At 36.7% G+C, this 16,212-nt stretch overlaps 1 protein-coding gene across 1 annotated transcript; it reads right to left on the bottom strand.

Annotated features, from left to right (window-relative positions):
- Window positions 1-14,936: 14,936 nt before the first annotated feature.
- On the bottom strand, window positions 14,937-15,899 carry LOC131277860 (olfactory receptor 14C36-like). The gene has a single exon (XM_058292958.1). The coding sequence runs from the start codon at window positions 15,897-15,899 to the stop codon at window positions 14,937-14,939; it is 963 nt and encodes a 320-aa protein (XP_058148941.1).
- Between the last annotated feature and the right edge of the window lie 313 nt (window positions 15,900-16,212).

Raw genomic sequence — 16,212 nt, 5'->3', positions numbered from 1 at the left:
TTTTATTGCCAAATAATATTCCATTGTATAGATATTTCAAATTGTATTCACTATTCATAAGTCAATGGATACAGGAGTTTTCCCCATTTTTTGTTTATTAAGAAAATTACTTTGAATATTAATTTATCCTTTACTGTTTGGACTTACGTCTTTATCATTTTTGGCATTTACCCAGAAATGAATTGCTGGATCATACTGTAACTCTATGTTTAACATACTGAGTTAATGCAAAACTATTTTAAAAAGTTGTTGATCATGTTACATCCCTCTCATCTGTGAATGAGGATCTAATTTCTCCATAATCTCACTGACACTTGATTTTTTTTAAATTAAAGCCATTATAGCAGGTGTGATGTGATACTTTCTTGTGCACTTGATTTGTATTTCCCTAATGAATAATGATGTTGAGAATTTTTTTATGTTCTTGTTGGTTATTCTTTTGATATTCAATTGTTGGCCCAATTTAATTTTGGTAATTAAAATTTTATCAGGAATTGTGGGAAGATATCAGCAGATTAGATATGCAGTGCTCAACTCTCACAAAAAGAACAGAGATAGAGCCAAAAGCTGGCAGTGGGACCTGCCTTGGTCAGCAGACCAAGATAGTGCTTCACAACTCCCAGAAGGGTGAGGGACTGAGAGTCAAAAAACCCAAAAGAACAAACATGAGTTATGAAGCCTCCTTGGCAGCCAGGAAGGGATCCCCTTCTCCACTCCTAAGATATTAAGCTTGGGTAAAACCCCTGGCTCACTGCAGCTGACCGAGAGAGGAACAGATATCTTACTCCTGTTATCTATTACCAGGGAAAGGGGTGGGGGAGTTGAGAAGTTTTAATTCTGTGAATATTGCCAGCTTAGCCCACTTTGAATCACAGTTCTGGTCATACCAAAAGAAAGGAAAAGAGAGAGAGATATACTGTTGTGTAAAGGTTCACCAACAAGTATCATCTACTGGCCATTACAGAAATAGCATGGACAAAAATGGCTGTTGGTACTCTGTACTCTAACCTTTGGGAAAAAATCTGCACCCCATTAATGAGTCCCTGGTATGGTTTTGATAACATAAGCTGGGTAATTTTAAAAAGTTAGAATAAGTCAAACTAAATATCAAAGAAGAGCTGTAAAAAAAAAAGTTGGCAAGAGGGAAGAATTAGTGGAAAGTCACCAACATACTCAAATGCCTAGACATCAGCAGAATTTATAGACCATACTAGGACACAGGAAGAGATAGGCCATCCAAACAAAGAAAAAATAAATTTCCTGAAGACAATCAGAATTGAAGACAATTAATCAAGTTAATAACACAGATCTCCTAAATCAGTTCAAAGAATTAAAAGAAATTATCTTTAAAGAGATGAAGGGTATTAACAAGACACAGGTGGGCATAAAGAACAATTTGAAAGCCTGAGAAGAAAAGTAACAGATGTTAAGGGAATGAAAGTCAAGTTGGATGAGATTAATAACATATTAGAGGCACATAAGTGCAGATTGGAAATGTGCAAAGACAGAAATAGTGATTTTGAAGGCTGAACATCTGAACTGGAAAATCCAGGAGAACAGAAAAAGAAGAGAAAGGAAACAATGGAAGAGATTTGAATGACAAAGCAAAATGCACAACCCGTATGCATTATTGATGTTCCAGAAGGGGTAGAAAGACTATTTTTGGAAATAATGACTGAGAACTTCCCAGTCCCTATGAAGAATGTAAATATCAAATCCAAGAAGGGCATCTCACCTCAAACAAAATAAATCCAAACAGAACTACCCCAAGACACCTTCTATTAAGTATTACAAATATCATAGATAAAGATAGGATGCTGAATGGAGCAAGAGAAAAGCAAAGAATCACATAAAGGGAAAACTCAACAAGATTAAGTGCCAACCTCTCATCAGAAACCATGGAGAAGAGAATAAAATTGTATGATGTATGTAAGGTAATGAAAGAGAAAAACTGCCAGCCAAGAATTCTGTATCCAGTAAATCTGTACTTCAAAAATGAGGTGAGTACAACAAACAAAAATTGAGAGTAGGTTGTCAAAATACAGATTTACAAGAAATATAAAAGGGAGTGCTACAGTCTGAAAGGAAAAACAAGGGTGAGGGAGTTGGAGAAGTGTGTAGAAATGAGGATTATTAAGAAGGGTAAATTAAATGATAAAAAAAAACAGACAATAGTGTGATATGTAAACAGAAAGCCAAAGGACAAAATGGATGAAGTATGTAATGCCTTTATAGCATTAGATTGGTGTAAAAGGAACTGCAGTTTCAGGCAATGAATTTTAAATCATTTTAAATAGGGTCAAACACATCTTTATTAACCAAAACAAGAACCATTACAATCAACACATTTTTGCCAACAAGAGATAAGTTTTTTTAATTCCTATAGGTCAAAATCCATGCTTTGGAATTTGACAAACACTTGAAAAGCATTTTCTGCATCCCGTTGGTTGTGGAAGCTGAGAGAAGGAATATATATAGTACAAACATATAGGATAACATGGATGAATCTTGAGAACGTTATGCTGAGTGAAGCAAGCCAGGCATTGAAGGAAAAATACACCATGACTTCTTTGATATAAAATAAGCAAACCAAGCAGTCTCAGAGAGCTAGAGACTGGATCTAGGCTTACAGGAAATTGGGGAGGGGAAGAAGGTTGTGAGCTGATGCCTAAAAGGGTGAAATCTATGATAAAGTGGAGATAAGCAGTTGTACAGGGAAGGGTAAGATATTGGCATAGGGATACTATTGGGTGGGGCTTTGCTTGTTGGGAGCTAGGGTTGGGAGGATGGGTCAGATTGGCCAAGGAATTGGGGGAAGGGTGAGGGGAGCAGATGAACATGGGAGAATGTCAGTATGTGGTTGAAACTATAATATAGAGAAAATGCTTTAGAAAATATAATAAGGAAGAGCGACTTTTTTAAGGTGCTTAATGTGGGGCACCTGGCACAGGGGCAGGCTTCCAGGGAGTGTGTGAGTGCTCCTCTTGTCATAGTGTGTTATATCATTGGGTGGAGACCCATACAATGAGTGGGAAAGTGTTCCCCCTTCCTGGAGAGGCCTGATATTCTCAAACATAGGGAAGGGTGTCTTGAGAGAGAATTGGTGGCTCTCAATGGGGGAGGACAGTCTAGTATGTCAAGCCCTCAGCATTGTTGCAAGTATCTGTGAATCTGGTCCTTCAAGCAGTAAAGCTTGGTTTTCACTGTGGGCCCAGAGGGGAGGGGGAGGGAGGAATATAACAGATGGAAGCAGGGGTAACTGGGGGCAATGTAAGTGTTGCACAAGATCATGCAATGATAGATATAGAACACGTTAAATTTCACCAAAACTTTATAAAAGCTTATAGTCTAAAATGTAAATGATAACATAAACCATAATGCAACTAAAACTTAGAAACGTGAACTGTCTAAAATATAAACCATAATGCAAACCAAAATGAAACCATTATTAGTAGCTATGTTTCAATATCTGTTCATCAGCTGCAGCAAACATAACATGAACATGTAAAGATCATTGCTGGAGAAGGGGGAAAATTGTTTGATGTTGAATATATGGGAGTCTCTATTGCATAGGTGACTTTAATGTGATCTAAAAACTTTTTTGAAGGCAAAATTTTAAATTTAAAACAAAAGGATGTAGACACTGAGGAAGAAATGAAAGAAATTGGCTTGCCACTGTACATACAAGGCAACACCTATTAGTAATTAAAAGGCAAAGCATCAAAATCAAAGTTTTGTGATATTTTTTCATTTTTAATACCCCAATTTATTTTTTATTTATTTTAGTTTTTCTAAATTAGTATGCATTCTATTTCTAATCTTTAAAGCTATCATTATTTCATTTTCCTAATAATTGAATTTAGTAATATATTAGGCTTCATTTTTGAAGAAGTTTTGGACCACATAGGGGTTCATCTATGGTAGGGGAGGAATGCTTATGTGGGGTGTTATTGATGGGGGCACATGGTTGGGAGGGAGTTCTCCAGGGTATGCATATAGGGCATATAAAAATGTTTGGATATATGTTGGGTATTTTCATAGCAGTTAGAGTTACAAATGACAACTCAGGTGCTGAGTTCCTAGCCAGGGAGCTCTGTCATGCTCCCCAAAGGACAGCAACAATCCCCCAAGTGCAAGGGCAAAGACCAATGAAGAAGGATGGTCCAATGATGTGCCCTTGATACTGATGACTATGCTTATGAGCCTGTGTGCCTGAAATTTCAACTAGGCCTAGAGCTGCAGGGTGCCTAAGAGTTACCTCCTGAGAGACTCCATGTTGGTCAAATGTAGCCAATCTCTAAGCCGAACTCAGCATGTAAATGCATTACCTTCCCCCCAGCATGGGACATGATTCCTGGGATGAATTTTCCTGGAGCTGAGGGATTACTACCAATCATTAGCTGATGATCAACTTAGAAAAACACCTTGAATAAAAGGGGGAAATGGTAAATACAAATGAGTATATATGGCTAAGAGACTTCAAAATTAGTCAGGAGGTTACCTGAGGGTACTGGTAGTCCTGAGGGCTAAGGAGACACAGGTTCTATGGTCATGGCAGTTGGCTCTGGAGTTCACTGCCTTGTCAGTGGGCCCTACTTTGGAATTTGTGCTCCTGAGTGTGATTGGGTTGGACTCAGAAGTAACCTTTCTGAACATGCCTCCTCTGTCACTTTTATTGAAACTGTGGTTGGTGCTGGGGTTGGTATATACTCAGGAAACTTGAATCTCTGGACTAGCCATGTGCCATCTGGGTTCTGAGCCTCAGTAGAATTCCAGCTCCTACTTTCTAGTTCATTAGACTTACCCAAGTCAGGTAATACGGAGGGGAAGATGGCCAACTACCACACCAGATTACCAAGATTGCCTACAACTTCAAGCAGGAAAATCACATCCATCAGCCATGTGGGATCTAAGCCCCCTCTGATTTAGGGGTGCAGTGAACATAACCATCCCAGGGTCCACAAAATGGAGGAATAAGATATGAATTAGAGTGAACTTACTGGTGTTCTACTATAGAAATATAGTGACTCTAGCAATGGAAGAAATTGTATCATTGATGTGGAGACTGGCCACAGTAGTTGCTGAGGGAAGGGAGAGGGAAGAAAAGATGTGATGTGGGGGCATTTTTGAGACTTGGAGTAGTCCTAAATGATATTGCAGGAACAGGTCTTGGACATTATATATCCTGCCATAACCCACTGAATGGACCGGGGTAGAGTGTAAACCTCAATGTAAACTATAATCTATATGGTGCAGCAATGCTCCAAAATGTATTCACCAAATGCAATTAATATGCCACAATGATGAAAGAAGTTGTTGATGTGGGAGGAGTGGGGAGGTAGGGTGTGGGGTATATGGGAACATCTTGTATTTTTTAATGTAACATTTTTTGTAATCTATGTAGCTTTAAACAAAAAAGACAATAAAAAATGAATAGTAAAAACAGAAAAAATAGTTGTTGAGATGCTTGAAGAAGTGGTAGTCAGTTGACAAGAGGTCAGGTGAATATGGTGGGTCAGGCAAAACTTTTAAGCCCAATTCATTCAACTTTTGAAGCATTGGATGTGTGATGTGCAGTCAGGCATTGTCATGGAGAAGAATTGGGCCCTTTCTTTTGACCAATGCTGGCTGCTGGTGTTGCAGTTTTCAGTGTATCTCATTGGTTTGCTGAGCATAATTCTCAGATGTAATGGTTACACCAGGATTCAGAAAGTTATAGTAGATCAGAATGGCAGCAGAACACCAAACAGTGTCCATGAACTTTTTGTGTGTGCAAGTTTGGCTTTGGAAAGTGCTTTAGAGCTTCCACTCTGTCCAACCACTGAGCTGGTTGTCACCAGTTGTACAAAATCCACTTTTCATGGCCCATCACAATCTGATCAAGAAATGGTTCATTGTTGCTGTGTAGAAGGGAAGACAACACTTCCAAATGATGATTTTTTAGAACTTTTCAGTCAGCATATAAGACACCCACTTCTTGAGCTTTTTCCCTTTTCCAATTTGCTTCAAATGTGGAACGACCATAGAATGGTCAATGTTGACCTTTTCAGCAACTTCTCATATATTTACAGGAGTATCGGCTTCAATGATTGCTTTCAATTAGTTGTTGTCAGCTTCCAATGGCGAGCCTCTATGTTCCTCATCTTCAAGGCTCTCGTCTCCTTTGGAAAACTTACTGAACAACCCCTGCACTGTACATTCATTAGCAGTTCCTGGGCCAAATAATGTTATGAGTTGTCTCTGCTGCTTTATGACCCATTTTGAACTAAAATAAGAAAATCATTTAAATTTGCTTTTTGTCTATCATCATTTCCATATAAACAGCAAGTAATAAATCATTAACAAAAAACATAAAGCAAGAAATGCACATTAAAATTATGTTTAACATAACCACATTTATCTAAAAATATTTTCCAAAATCAAATGGCAAATTTCAACATGCAAAACCACAATTTCTTTTGTGCCAACCTAAATAAAAACTTTGAATGTTAATGGCTTAAACTCTCCAATCAAAAGACTTAGACTAATAGAATGGATGAGAAAATATGAACCATCTCTAAGTCGTCTATAAGAGACTCACCTCAGATGCACAGGCATAACCAGATTAAAAGTGAAAGACTACAAAAAGATATTCCATGAAATAATAACCAAAAAAGAGCTGGAGTAATGATACTACTATCAGACAAAATAGTTTTTAAATACAAAACTGTTATAAGGGATGAAGAAGGCCATTATATATTAATAAAAGAGGCAATTTACCAAGAAGGAATAATTATACTAAATATTTATGCACCCAACCTGTGTGCCTCAAAACATATGAAGCACAAACTGGTAAAGCTGAAGGGAGAAATAGATGTCTGTACAATAATAGTTGGAGTCTTCAATACACCATGCTTTCTATTGGATGGAGCATCTGGACAGAAGATAAATAAAGACACTGAAAGCTTAAATAATATAAGTGAACTAGACCTAAATGTTATCTATAGAGAATTGCTTCCCAAAACAGCAGGATATATATTCTTTTCAAGTTCTTATGGATACTTCTCTGAGATATAGCATATTTGGATCACAAGGCAAATTTCAATAAATATAAAGAGATTAAAATTATACAAAAATCTTCCCTTGATCAATAATGAATGGAAAAAGAGAAAACTGATAAATTGATCATTATAAACCACACACTCTTAAGCAGTAGGTCAAAGAAGAAATTCCAAGTGAATTCAGGAAATATTTTGGGATGAATGAACATGACAACACGACATATCAAATCCTATGGGGCATCACAAAGGCATTGCTAAGATGGAAAATTATAGACCTCTATTTTTACAATATAAAAGGGGAAAGAGCTAAATTTGAAGATCTAATTGCACACCTGGAGGTACTAGAAAAAGAACAGCAAACTAATTACAAATGAAGATGAAGGAAAGAAATAGTAAAGATCAGAATAGAAATAAATGTAATGTAGGACAAACAAGAAATAGAATGAATCAACAAACCAAAAGCTGGCTCTTTGAGAACATCATCAAATTCTACAAGCACTTAGCTATACTGACAAAGAAAAAAAGAGAGAAGATATAAATAAATAAAATCAGAAATGATAGGGGGACATTACCACAGACCCAGCAGCAATAAGAAAGACACTATGAATAACTCCAAGCCAAAAGAACAGACTATGTAGATGAGATAGACAAATTCCTGGAAACACAAGAACCACTGACCCTAGAAGTCCTCAACAAAACAATCACAAATGAAGAGATTGAAATAGTCGTCAAAAACCTCCTACAGTTAAAAAATCTGGGACCAGACAGCTTCACAAGTGAATTCTACTCATCATTCAGAGACCATTGCTCAAGCTCTTCCAAAACAATGAACAGGAAACTATGGTACCAAACTCATTCTATGTAGCCAACATCACCCCAATATCAAAACCAGATATAGATGCTACAAAAGAAGAAAATTACGGACAATATCCCTAATGACTATAGATGCAAAAATCCTCAATGAAATACTTGCAAACTGAATCCAAAAGAACATTAAAAGAAATAAACGCCATGGTCAAGTGGATTTTACCTGGGTATGCAAGGATAGGTCAACACAAGGAAATCAATTAGTGTAATAAACCACAATGATAAATTGAAGAAGAAATATCACATTATCAGGAAACAGACTTGGCCCAGTGGTTTGGGCAACCATCTACCACATGGGAGGTCCGCGGTTCAAACCCCGGGCCTCCTTGACCCGTGTGGAGCTGGCCCATGCGCAGTGCTGATGCGCGCAAGGAGTGCCCTGCCACGCAGGGGTGTCCCCCGCGTAGGGGAGCCCCACGCGCAAGGAGTGCACCCATAAGGAGGACCGCCCAGGGTGAAAGACAGTGCAGCCTGCCCAGGAATGGCACCGCCCACACTCCCTGTGCGGCTGACGACAACAGAAGCGGACAAAAAAACAAGACGCAGCAAAAAGACACAGAGAACAGACAACCAGGGGAGGGGAGGGGAACTAACTAACTAAATAAATCTTTAAAAAAAAAAAAAAAGAAATATCACATTATCCTCTTGACTGATGCAGAAAAAGCATTTGACAAAATACAGCACCCTGCCTTAAATAAAAAAAATTCAAAAGATAGGTACAGAAGGAGGTTTTCTCAACATGGTAAAGTACATATATGAAAAAACTATAGCTAGCATTGTACTCAATGGTGAAAGAATGAAAACTTTCCTGCTGAGATCAGGAACAAGACCAGAGAACAAGACCAGAATGCCCACTGTCCACACTGTTAATTAATATTGTGCTAGAAACTGTAGCAAGAGCAATTAGACCAGATGAAAATCAAAACAAAACACCCAAGTAGGAAAGGAAGAAAAGAACTTGCACTATTTGCTGATGATATGATCGTATATCTAGGAAATCCTGAAAAATCCACAAAAAGACCAATGGAACTAAGAGATGAATTCAGCAATGTGGCAGGACACAAGATTAATACCCAAAATTTGACAACATTTGGTAGCACTGATGTGCTTTCTGAGAATGGATAAGAAAAATAATTCCATTTATAATAACAACTAAAAAAATTAAATATTTAGCAGTAAACTTACCCAAGGCATAAAGGCCTTGTATTAGAAAACTACAAACTATGGCTAAAAGAAACAAAAGAAAACATAAATAAAGGAAGAGATATTCCGTGTTCATGGATTGGAAAATTAAATATATTTAAGACATTAATTCTATCCAAACTGATTTACAGATTCAACACAATCCCAATAAAAATCCTAACGGCATTTTTGCAGAAATAGAAAAACCAATTATCAAACTTATTTTGAAGGGTAAGTGCCCTGAATAGCCAAAAAGCCCTTAAAAAAGAACAAAGGTGGAAGATTCTCATTTCCAGACTTCAAAGCATATTACTTACCTACAGAGTTAAAAGCAGCTTGGTATTGGCATAAAGACAGACACATTGACCAATGGAACCAAATTGAGAACTCAGAAAAAGACTCTAACATCAAAGTCAAGGGACTTTTGACAAGGCTGTCAAGCCCTCCCAAGAGGGCCAGAAGAGTCTATTCAGCAAATGGTGCTGGGAGTAATGGGTAGCCATATCTACAAGGAAGAGGACCAATATCTCACACATTATTTAAAAAATAACTTAAAACACATAAAGGACCTAAATATACAAGTGACAGCCATAAAACTCCTGGAAGAAAATGTTGGAAAACATCTTCAAAGTGTTCTAAAACCTTGTACTAAAAGCATGAACAACGAAGTAAAAAAAAAAAAAAAAGGTAAATTGGACCTTCTGAAAATTAAACTCTTTTGTACCTCAAAGGACTTTGTCAAAAGGATTAAAAGGCTGCTGACTCAATTGTAGAAAATATTTGGGAATCACATATCCCATATGGGATTAGTATTGATGACATATAAGGAGATCATACAATTCAACAATAAAAAGACAAACTACCTTATTAAAAAATGGGTCAAAGACTTGAAAAGATGGTTGCCCAAGGAAGAAGAACAAATGAAAGAAACATATGAAAAAAATGTGCAACATCCTAGCAATTAGGGAAATGCAACTCAAAACTACAATAAGATATCATTTCACACCTATTAGGCTGGCCACTATTTAAAAAGTTGGAAAAGTGTAAATGCTGGAGAGGATAGGAAATATGGAAATGTTTATTCATTGCTGTTGGGAATGTAAAATGGTACAACCACTGTGGAAAACTGACAGTTCCTAAAGAAGTTAAATATAGACTTGTCATATGACCCAGAAATACCATAACTAGGTATATATTCAGAGAACTGAGAGCAGTGACATGAATAGACACCTGCACAACAATGTTCATAGTGGTGTTATTTACAATAGCCAAAAGTTGGAAACAACCCAGATTATCCATCAAGTGATAAATGGGTAAATAAATTGTGGTGTATACACACGATGGAATATTATTTAGTTGTCAGAAGAATGGCATCATGAAGCATTTGACAACATGGACTAACCTGAAGGTCAATATGTTGAATAAAGCAAGCCAGGCACGAAAGGGCAGATACCTTATGATTGCACTATTATGGAATAAATATATTATGCAAACTCATGGAGTTAATAATTAGAATATAGGTTACCAGCAAATTGAATGATGTTAGAGAATGGAAGCTAATGGTTAATCTGTGCAGAACTGGTTAAAAGGTAGTTTGCAAATCTTTGAAAATGTATGGAAATGGTGAGAGCATATCATACTGTTTGTGACTAGCAGAGATATTGTATGGTTATTAGAGTGATTGAAAGGGAAAGCTTAAGTATATATGTATTACTAGATGGAAAGCTAAAAAATGTAACTTGGGATTGTATAACACTGTGAAAACTCATGTAAAATATGAATGTGGGTGATATTGCATATATAAGACTTTTTACAATTATGTGTATAAACTAGAGAGAAGAAAACAATATCAGCTATGTTAAAAGATGATCATTAGTTGTAAGAGAATTTTATATATTATATCACTAAGTCAATGCCAGAGTATTTGTGTGTTTTAGATTGAACTGTATTCTAGATATGACCTGCAGTATGTTCTACCTTTTGATAAAGTGCTTTATCACATTCTTGGTAATGTCATTTGACCATGAAAGTTTTATTTTGGTTTGATTCTAAAAGTTCTATTTTTGTTTTTGTTTCTTCTGCTTATGGTGTTATATCTAAGAATCCCATGGTTAATATGTGGTCATTAGGTATCACTCTTACAACATTTCTAGTATTTCTAGTTGTATCCCATATACAGAGTGTTATGATCCATTTTCAGTTAATTTTTGTGTTGGATGTGATAACAGAGACCAAATTTTTTTGCTTGCCTTTAGATATCCAGTTTTTCCAGCACCGTTTGTTGAAAAGACTATTATTTTACCAATTGATTTGTCTTGGGCCCCTTGTGGAGAATTTATGTTAATTTATGGATCTATTTCTGCACTATCAATTGTTTTTAATGCTATTATAAAGGGAACTCATTATTTTAACTTATTTTTTATTTGTCATTTATACATTTTTTGCATTGTGATTAAGGACATTACATCATCATTGTGTGCTACCATCACCAGCATATATTAACAAAATGTTTTCATCATTTTAAATAGATACCTGTCCCATTTAAGCAAAAATATCCATTGCCCCCCTCCTGCCATGCCCAGGTTATCTCAAATCCACTTTCTGTCTCTATGAATGATTTTACTCTATATATTTAATATAAATAGAATAATACAATAATTGTGCTTTTTGTCTGCATTATTTTGCTTAGTGAACAGTTTTCAAGATCCATTCATGCTGACCATTTATCAAATTTCACTCTTTTTACTGAGGAGTAATATTCCATTGTTTATCCATTTATTTGTTGATGGATATGAGTTATTTTTAACTTTTGGTTATTGCAAGTAATGCTTCTATAAACTTTGATACCCAAATATATGATTTTTTTTTTCAAATTTGGGGATATATATCTAGGAGTGGAAATGCCAGGTCATGTGGTAATTCTTTGTTTAGCTTGTTGAGAAAATGCTGAACCATTTTCCTCAGTTGTTATATCATTTCACCTTTCAATCAACAATGTAATGTATTTCAGTTTCTCAGCAGCAGCATCAAAACTTGTCATTTTGCATTTTGAAAGTAATAGCCATCTGAGTCATTGGAAAGGGGTATCTCACTGTGATTTTGATTTGCAGTTCTTAAATGGCTAATTATATTGAGCATATTTTCATGTCTTTACTGACCATTTGTATATGTTCTCTGGAGAAATGTCTGTTAAAGTCCTTTGCCCACATTTTAATTTGGTACTTTGTTCTATTGTGTGGAATTGTAGGGATTTTTTTAAAATTTTTATTAAAGAAGTTGTGAGCTCACAAAACAATCATGCATGTTGTGCAGCACTCCCATACAACACCCCTTCACCTTCACCTTGCAATGTTCTGGAAAATTTGTTGCAGATTTTGAAAGAACATCATCAAAATATTGCTTCTAACTATGGTCCACAGGTTACATTTGGTGTATTTTTTCCATAAACTTCCTTATTATTAACACCATGTTATTAGTATTATACATTTGTTGTATTTCAGGAGAGAACTCTCTCATATTTGTGCTAGTAACCATAGTCTCTCACTGACCACATGGTTCACTCTGTGATATAGTTCCATGCCTTGTACAATTCATCAAAAATATATACTCAGTGGAATTTGTGTTCCTGAGTGTGATGGAGTTGGACTCAGATATGACCTTTGTACACATGCCTCTTCTGTTACTTTTACCAGACCTATGGTTGGTATTTGGGTTGGTGTATACTCAGGAGACCTGAATTTCTGGACTATCCATGTGACAGCCAGGCTCTGAGCCTCAGCAGACTTGTAACTCCTACCCTCTGTTTTATTGGACTTACCCTGGCCAGATAACAAGGAGGTGAAGAAGATCAGCCACCACACCAGGGAGCCAAGAGTGCCTCTAACTGAAAGCAGAATTACATTCAGCATCCACGTGGAATCTAAGCCCCCTCTTGATGTAGAGGGGGACTGGACTTAACCATCCCAGGGTCCACAGGATGGAGGAATAGAATATAGATTAGAGTGGACTTACTGGTGTTCTGCTGGGCAACTATTGTGATTCATAAGGGAAGAAATTGTAATATCATGTGGAGAAAGTGGCCACAGTAGCTGCTGAGGGCAGGAAGAGGGAAGAAGAGATACGATATGGGTGCATTTCCAGGATTTGGAGTTGTCCTAGGTGGAGCTGCAGAGACAGATGCTGGACATTGTGTGTCCTGCCATGGCCCACTGGGTGGACTGGGGGAGAGTGTAGACTGCTACATAGACCACTGTCCATGTGGTGCAGCGGTGCTCCAAAATGTATTCACCAGGTACAGTGAATGTGCCATGATGATGGAAGAGGTTGTTGATATGGGAGGGGTGGGGTAGGGGGGTGGGGGATATATGGGTCCTCATATTTTTTGAATGCAACATTTAAAAGATAATAAAGACAAAAAAAGAAATAAATGTATAATCAGGGGAAATTTGTAACATGAGTAGAATAATTTTAAGTGTAACTTATCAAGCTCCTTAGGGCAGACATAAAGTTTCTGTAGAAAAGCGCATAGTCCTGCCTACTATGATATTAACCAGATCTTTTCGTTCTTCTTTGTAAAGAAAAATGTATGATTCAAACAAACAAACAAACAAATGAACAAACAAACTATATATATATACTCAGTGGCTCTCAGTTTCATCACAGACTTGTGCTATCATCCTTTCAGACAATGTTTCCATTACTCCAAAAAGAGATATACATATTTGTGGTGTTTATTTTATTAACCTTCTTATTTAACATTTCTGATTACCTGCATTTGTTCTGTGAATTTTTGTTTCCATTTATTGCCATTTTTTTATTCTAATGCAGTTTTGCTCTACATCCTGATATTGTCAAATATATTTCAATTCCATATGTGGTGAACTAATTCTCTACATCTCTAAAAGTAATGGACCTACAAATTGCATCAACAATGAGATTATTTGCCCATAATTTTAATAGGAATTAAATAGTAAATATCCATATCATATACAGGTAAGTAAATATCCATATCATATACAGGTAAGTAGGTATGTGAATAGAATTTTGTTGGCAGAAGTATAAATTTGCCATCATTTTGATAAAGCTAATTGGTGATATTTAGAAATATGTAAAATCTATTTTCAGTTTTTATCAAATTATTTATTTTAGAAACATTTTCATATGTGAACAAAAATTCAGGTACAATAATATTGAAATTATTCTTGAAACTTAAGAAGAAGGTTTTTATTGAGAACTGTCTGTTATTTTATTTCATATAAAAGTTGCATTGAAAGAAGAGGATGAAATTCAAGCAGACTTGATTTGCACACACTTGCCAAGTCTCACATGATTCAACCTCATTGATAATATTTTTGATTTATGACACATATTAAAAGCTTCACACTAAAGCCCAATATATACCCAACTCACACAACAAATGTGAAAATGTATATGCAAAGCAACATCTGGAGATAAGTGTCTCCTAGGTCACCCACTATATGTGTTTTGTTCCTCTGGTTGTCACACAGCTCACACAGTTCTTCAGTGACTGATTCCATTTCAGAACATCACACAAAAGAAAAGACTTTGAAAAATGACACAATTTTCTTTACTTGGCTACTGATTGATTATCTATTAAGTCCCTTTGTGATAATTCATCAACAGTGGTACATACCCTGATTAGATTAGAGTTCAGATTGCTTTACAAAAAGTGTTTTTAAAAAGATCAAAGATAAACAGACATAAACACTGGGAGGGAAAGACCTGCTCTGTGATCAAGGGGGAGCACTAACGAATCCCAGGTAAACAGAAATTCCCTGAAATGTTAGTCTGAGAATTGATTGAAAAATTCAGCTTCAAACAACTATGCTATCTTTTTCCTGAGTAAAGCTTTCTCCTCATAACTCTCTTTACAGCTTCCTTTATCCACTTGTTTCTAAGACTACAGATGATTGGATTCAAGAAAGGAGGGACTATAGAATAGAACACAGAAGAGAGTGTATCCTGAAATGTGGGTGAGCTGGAGACTGGCTTCACATACACAGCAGCACCTGAGCTGACAAAAATTGTTAACACAACGATGTAAGGGACACAGGTGGAAAAAGCCTTTCTTCGCTCACCCCTGGTTGGAAACATGAGCACAGTAGAAAATATGTGAATATAAGACATGATGATGAAGGCAAAGCAGCCACCAGCAATCACCACTGAAGAGATGAAAATTAAAATTTCATTGTTTAAAGTGTCAGTGCAGGAGAGCTTCAGAAGAGAGGACAGGTCACAGAAGAACTGATGGACTATGTTGGACTGACAGAAGGACAGCCTGAATGTGTTGCCAGTTTGGAATCCAGAGTGGACCAGATCACTGAGTACAGAGGCCAGAGTCATCTGGACACAGACCCGAGGGTTCATGATCACGGGGTAGTGGAGGGGCTGGCAGATGGCCACATAACGGTCACAAGCCATGATTGTGATGAACAGCAGCTCTACTGTCACAAATATGTCCACGAGGAAGAGCTGAGCTGCACATCCAGCCATGGAGATTGCCGTGCTGTCAAGCAGGAAGATGACACATGCCTTGGGGACTGTGACAGAAATGTAGCACATGTCTAAAACAGACAGATTCCTAATGAAGAAATACATGGGGGTGTGAAGTTTCCAATCAAAGGTGATTAGTATGACAATGAGAAGATTCCCCACCAGGGTTGCGAAGTACATCAGTAATAACAGCAAGGCATGTAAGGCTCTGAGCTCCCACACATCAGAAAACCTTGTAAGCGGGAATTCAGTCACTGTGCTGGAGTTGGGCATCTTAGGAACATTTCCCTTGGCCATGAAGAGTCAGACAAATAATCCCTAAGAAACATGGAAGATTCACATGTGGAAGGAATTAATCTAAGCTCATATATTGCCTCACATTAACACATTTATATTCTATTAAAATGTTTTGGTCAGGTTATAACATACTTCCTATTCTCCTTTGGGCTCCCTGCCTTTTACACTTGTCTTCAGAATTGGCGTAGCAGTAAAATGTAATATTTACAAGCTTGTGCATATGTTTGCATCTCTTTCTATCATTTACTAGTTAAAAATGTATCTACTGGAAGTTAAATATTTGCCCAGAACATTAAAAAGATTTCATATAGGT

The sequence above is a fragment of the Dasypus novemcinctus genome, unplaced genomic scaffold, assembly GCF_030445035.2.
Source record: "Dasypus novemcinctus isolate mDasNov1 unplaced genomic scaffold, mDasNov1.1.hap2 scaffold_69, whole genome shotgun sequence".
Taxonomy (NCBI): Eukaryota; Metazoa; Chordata; class Mammalia; order Cingulata; family Dasypodidae; genus Dasypus; species Dasypus novemcinctus.
This window is presented reverse-complemented; position numbering and strand designations above follow the sequence as displayed.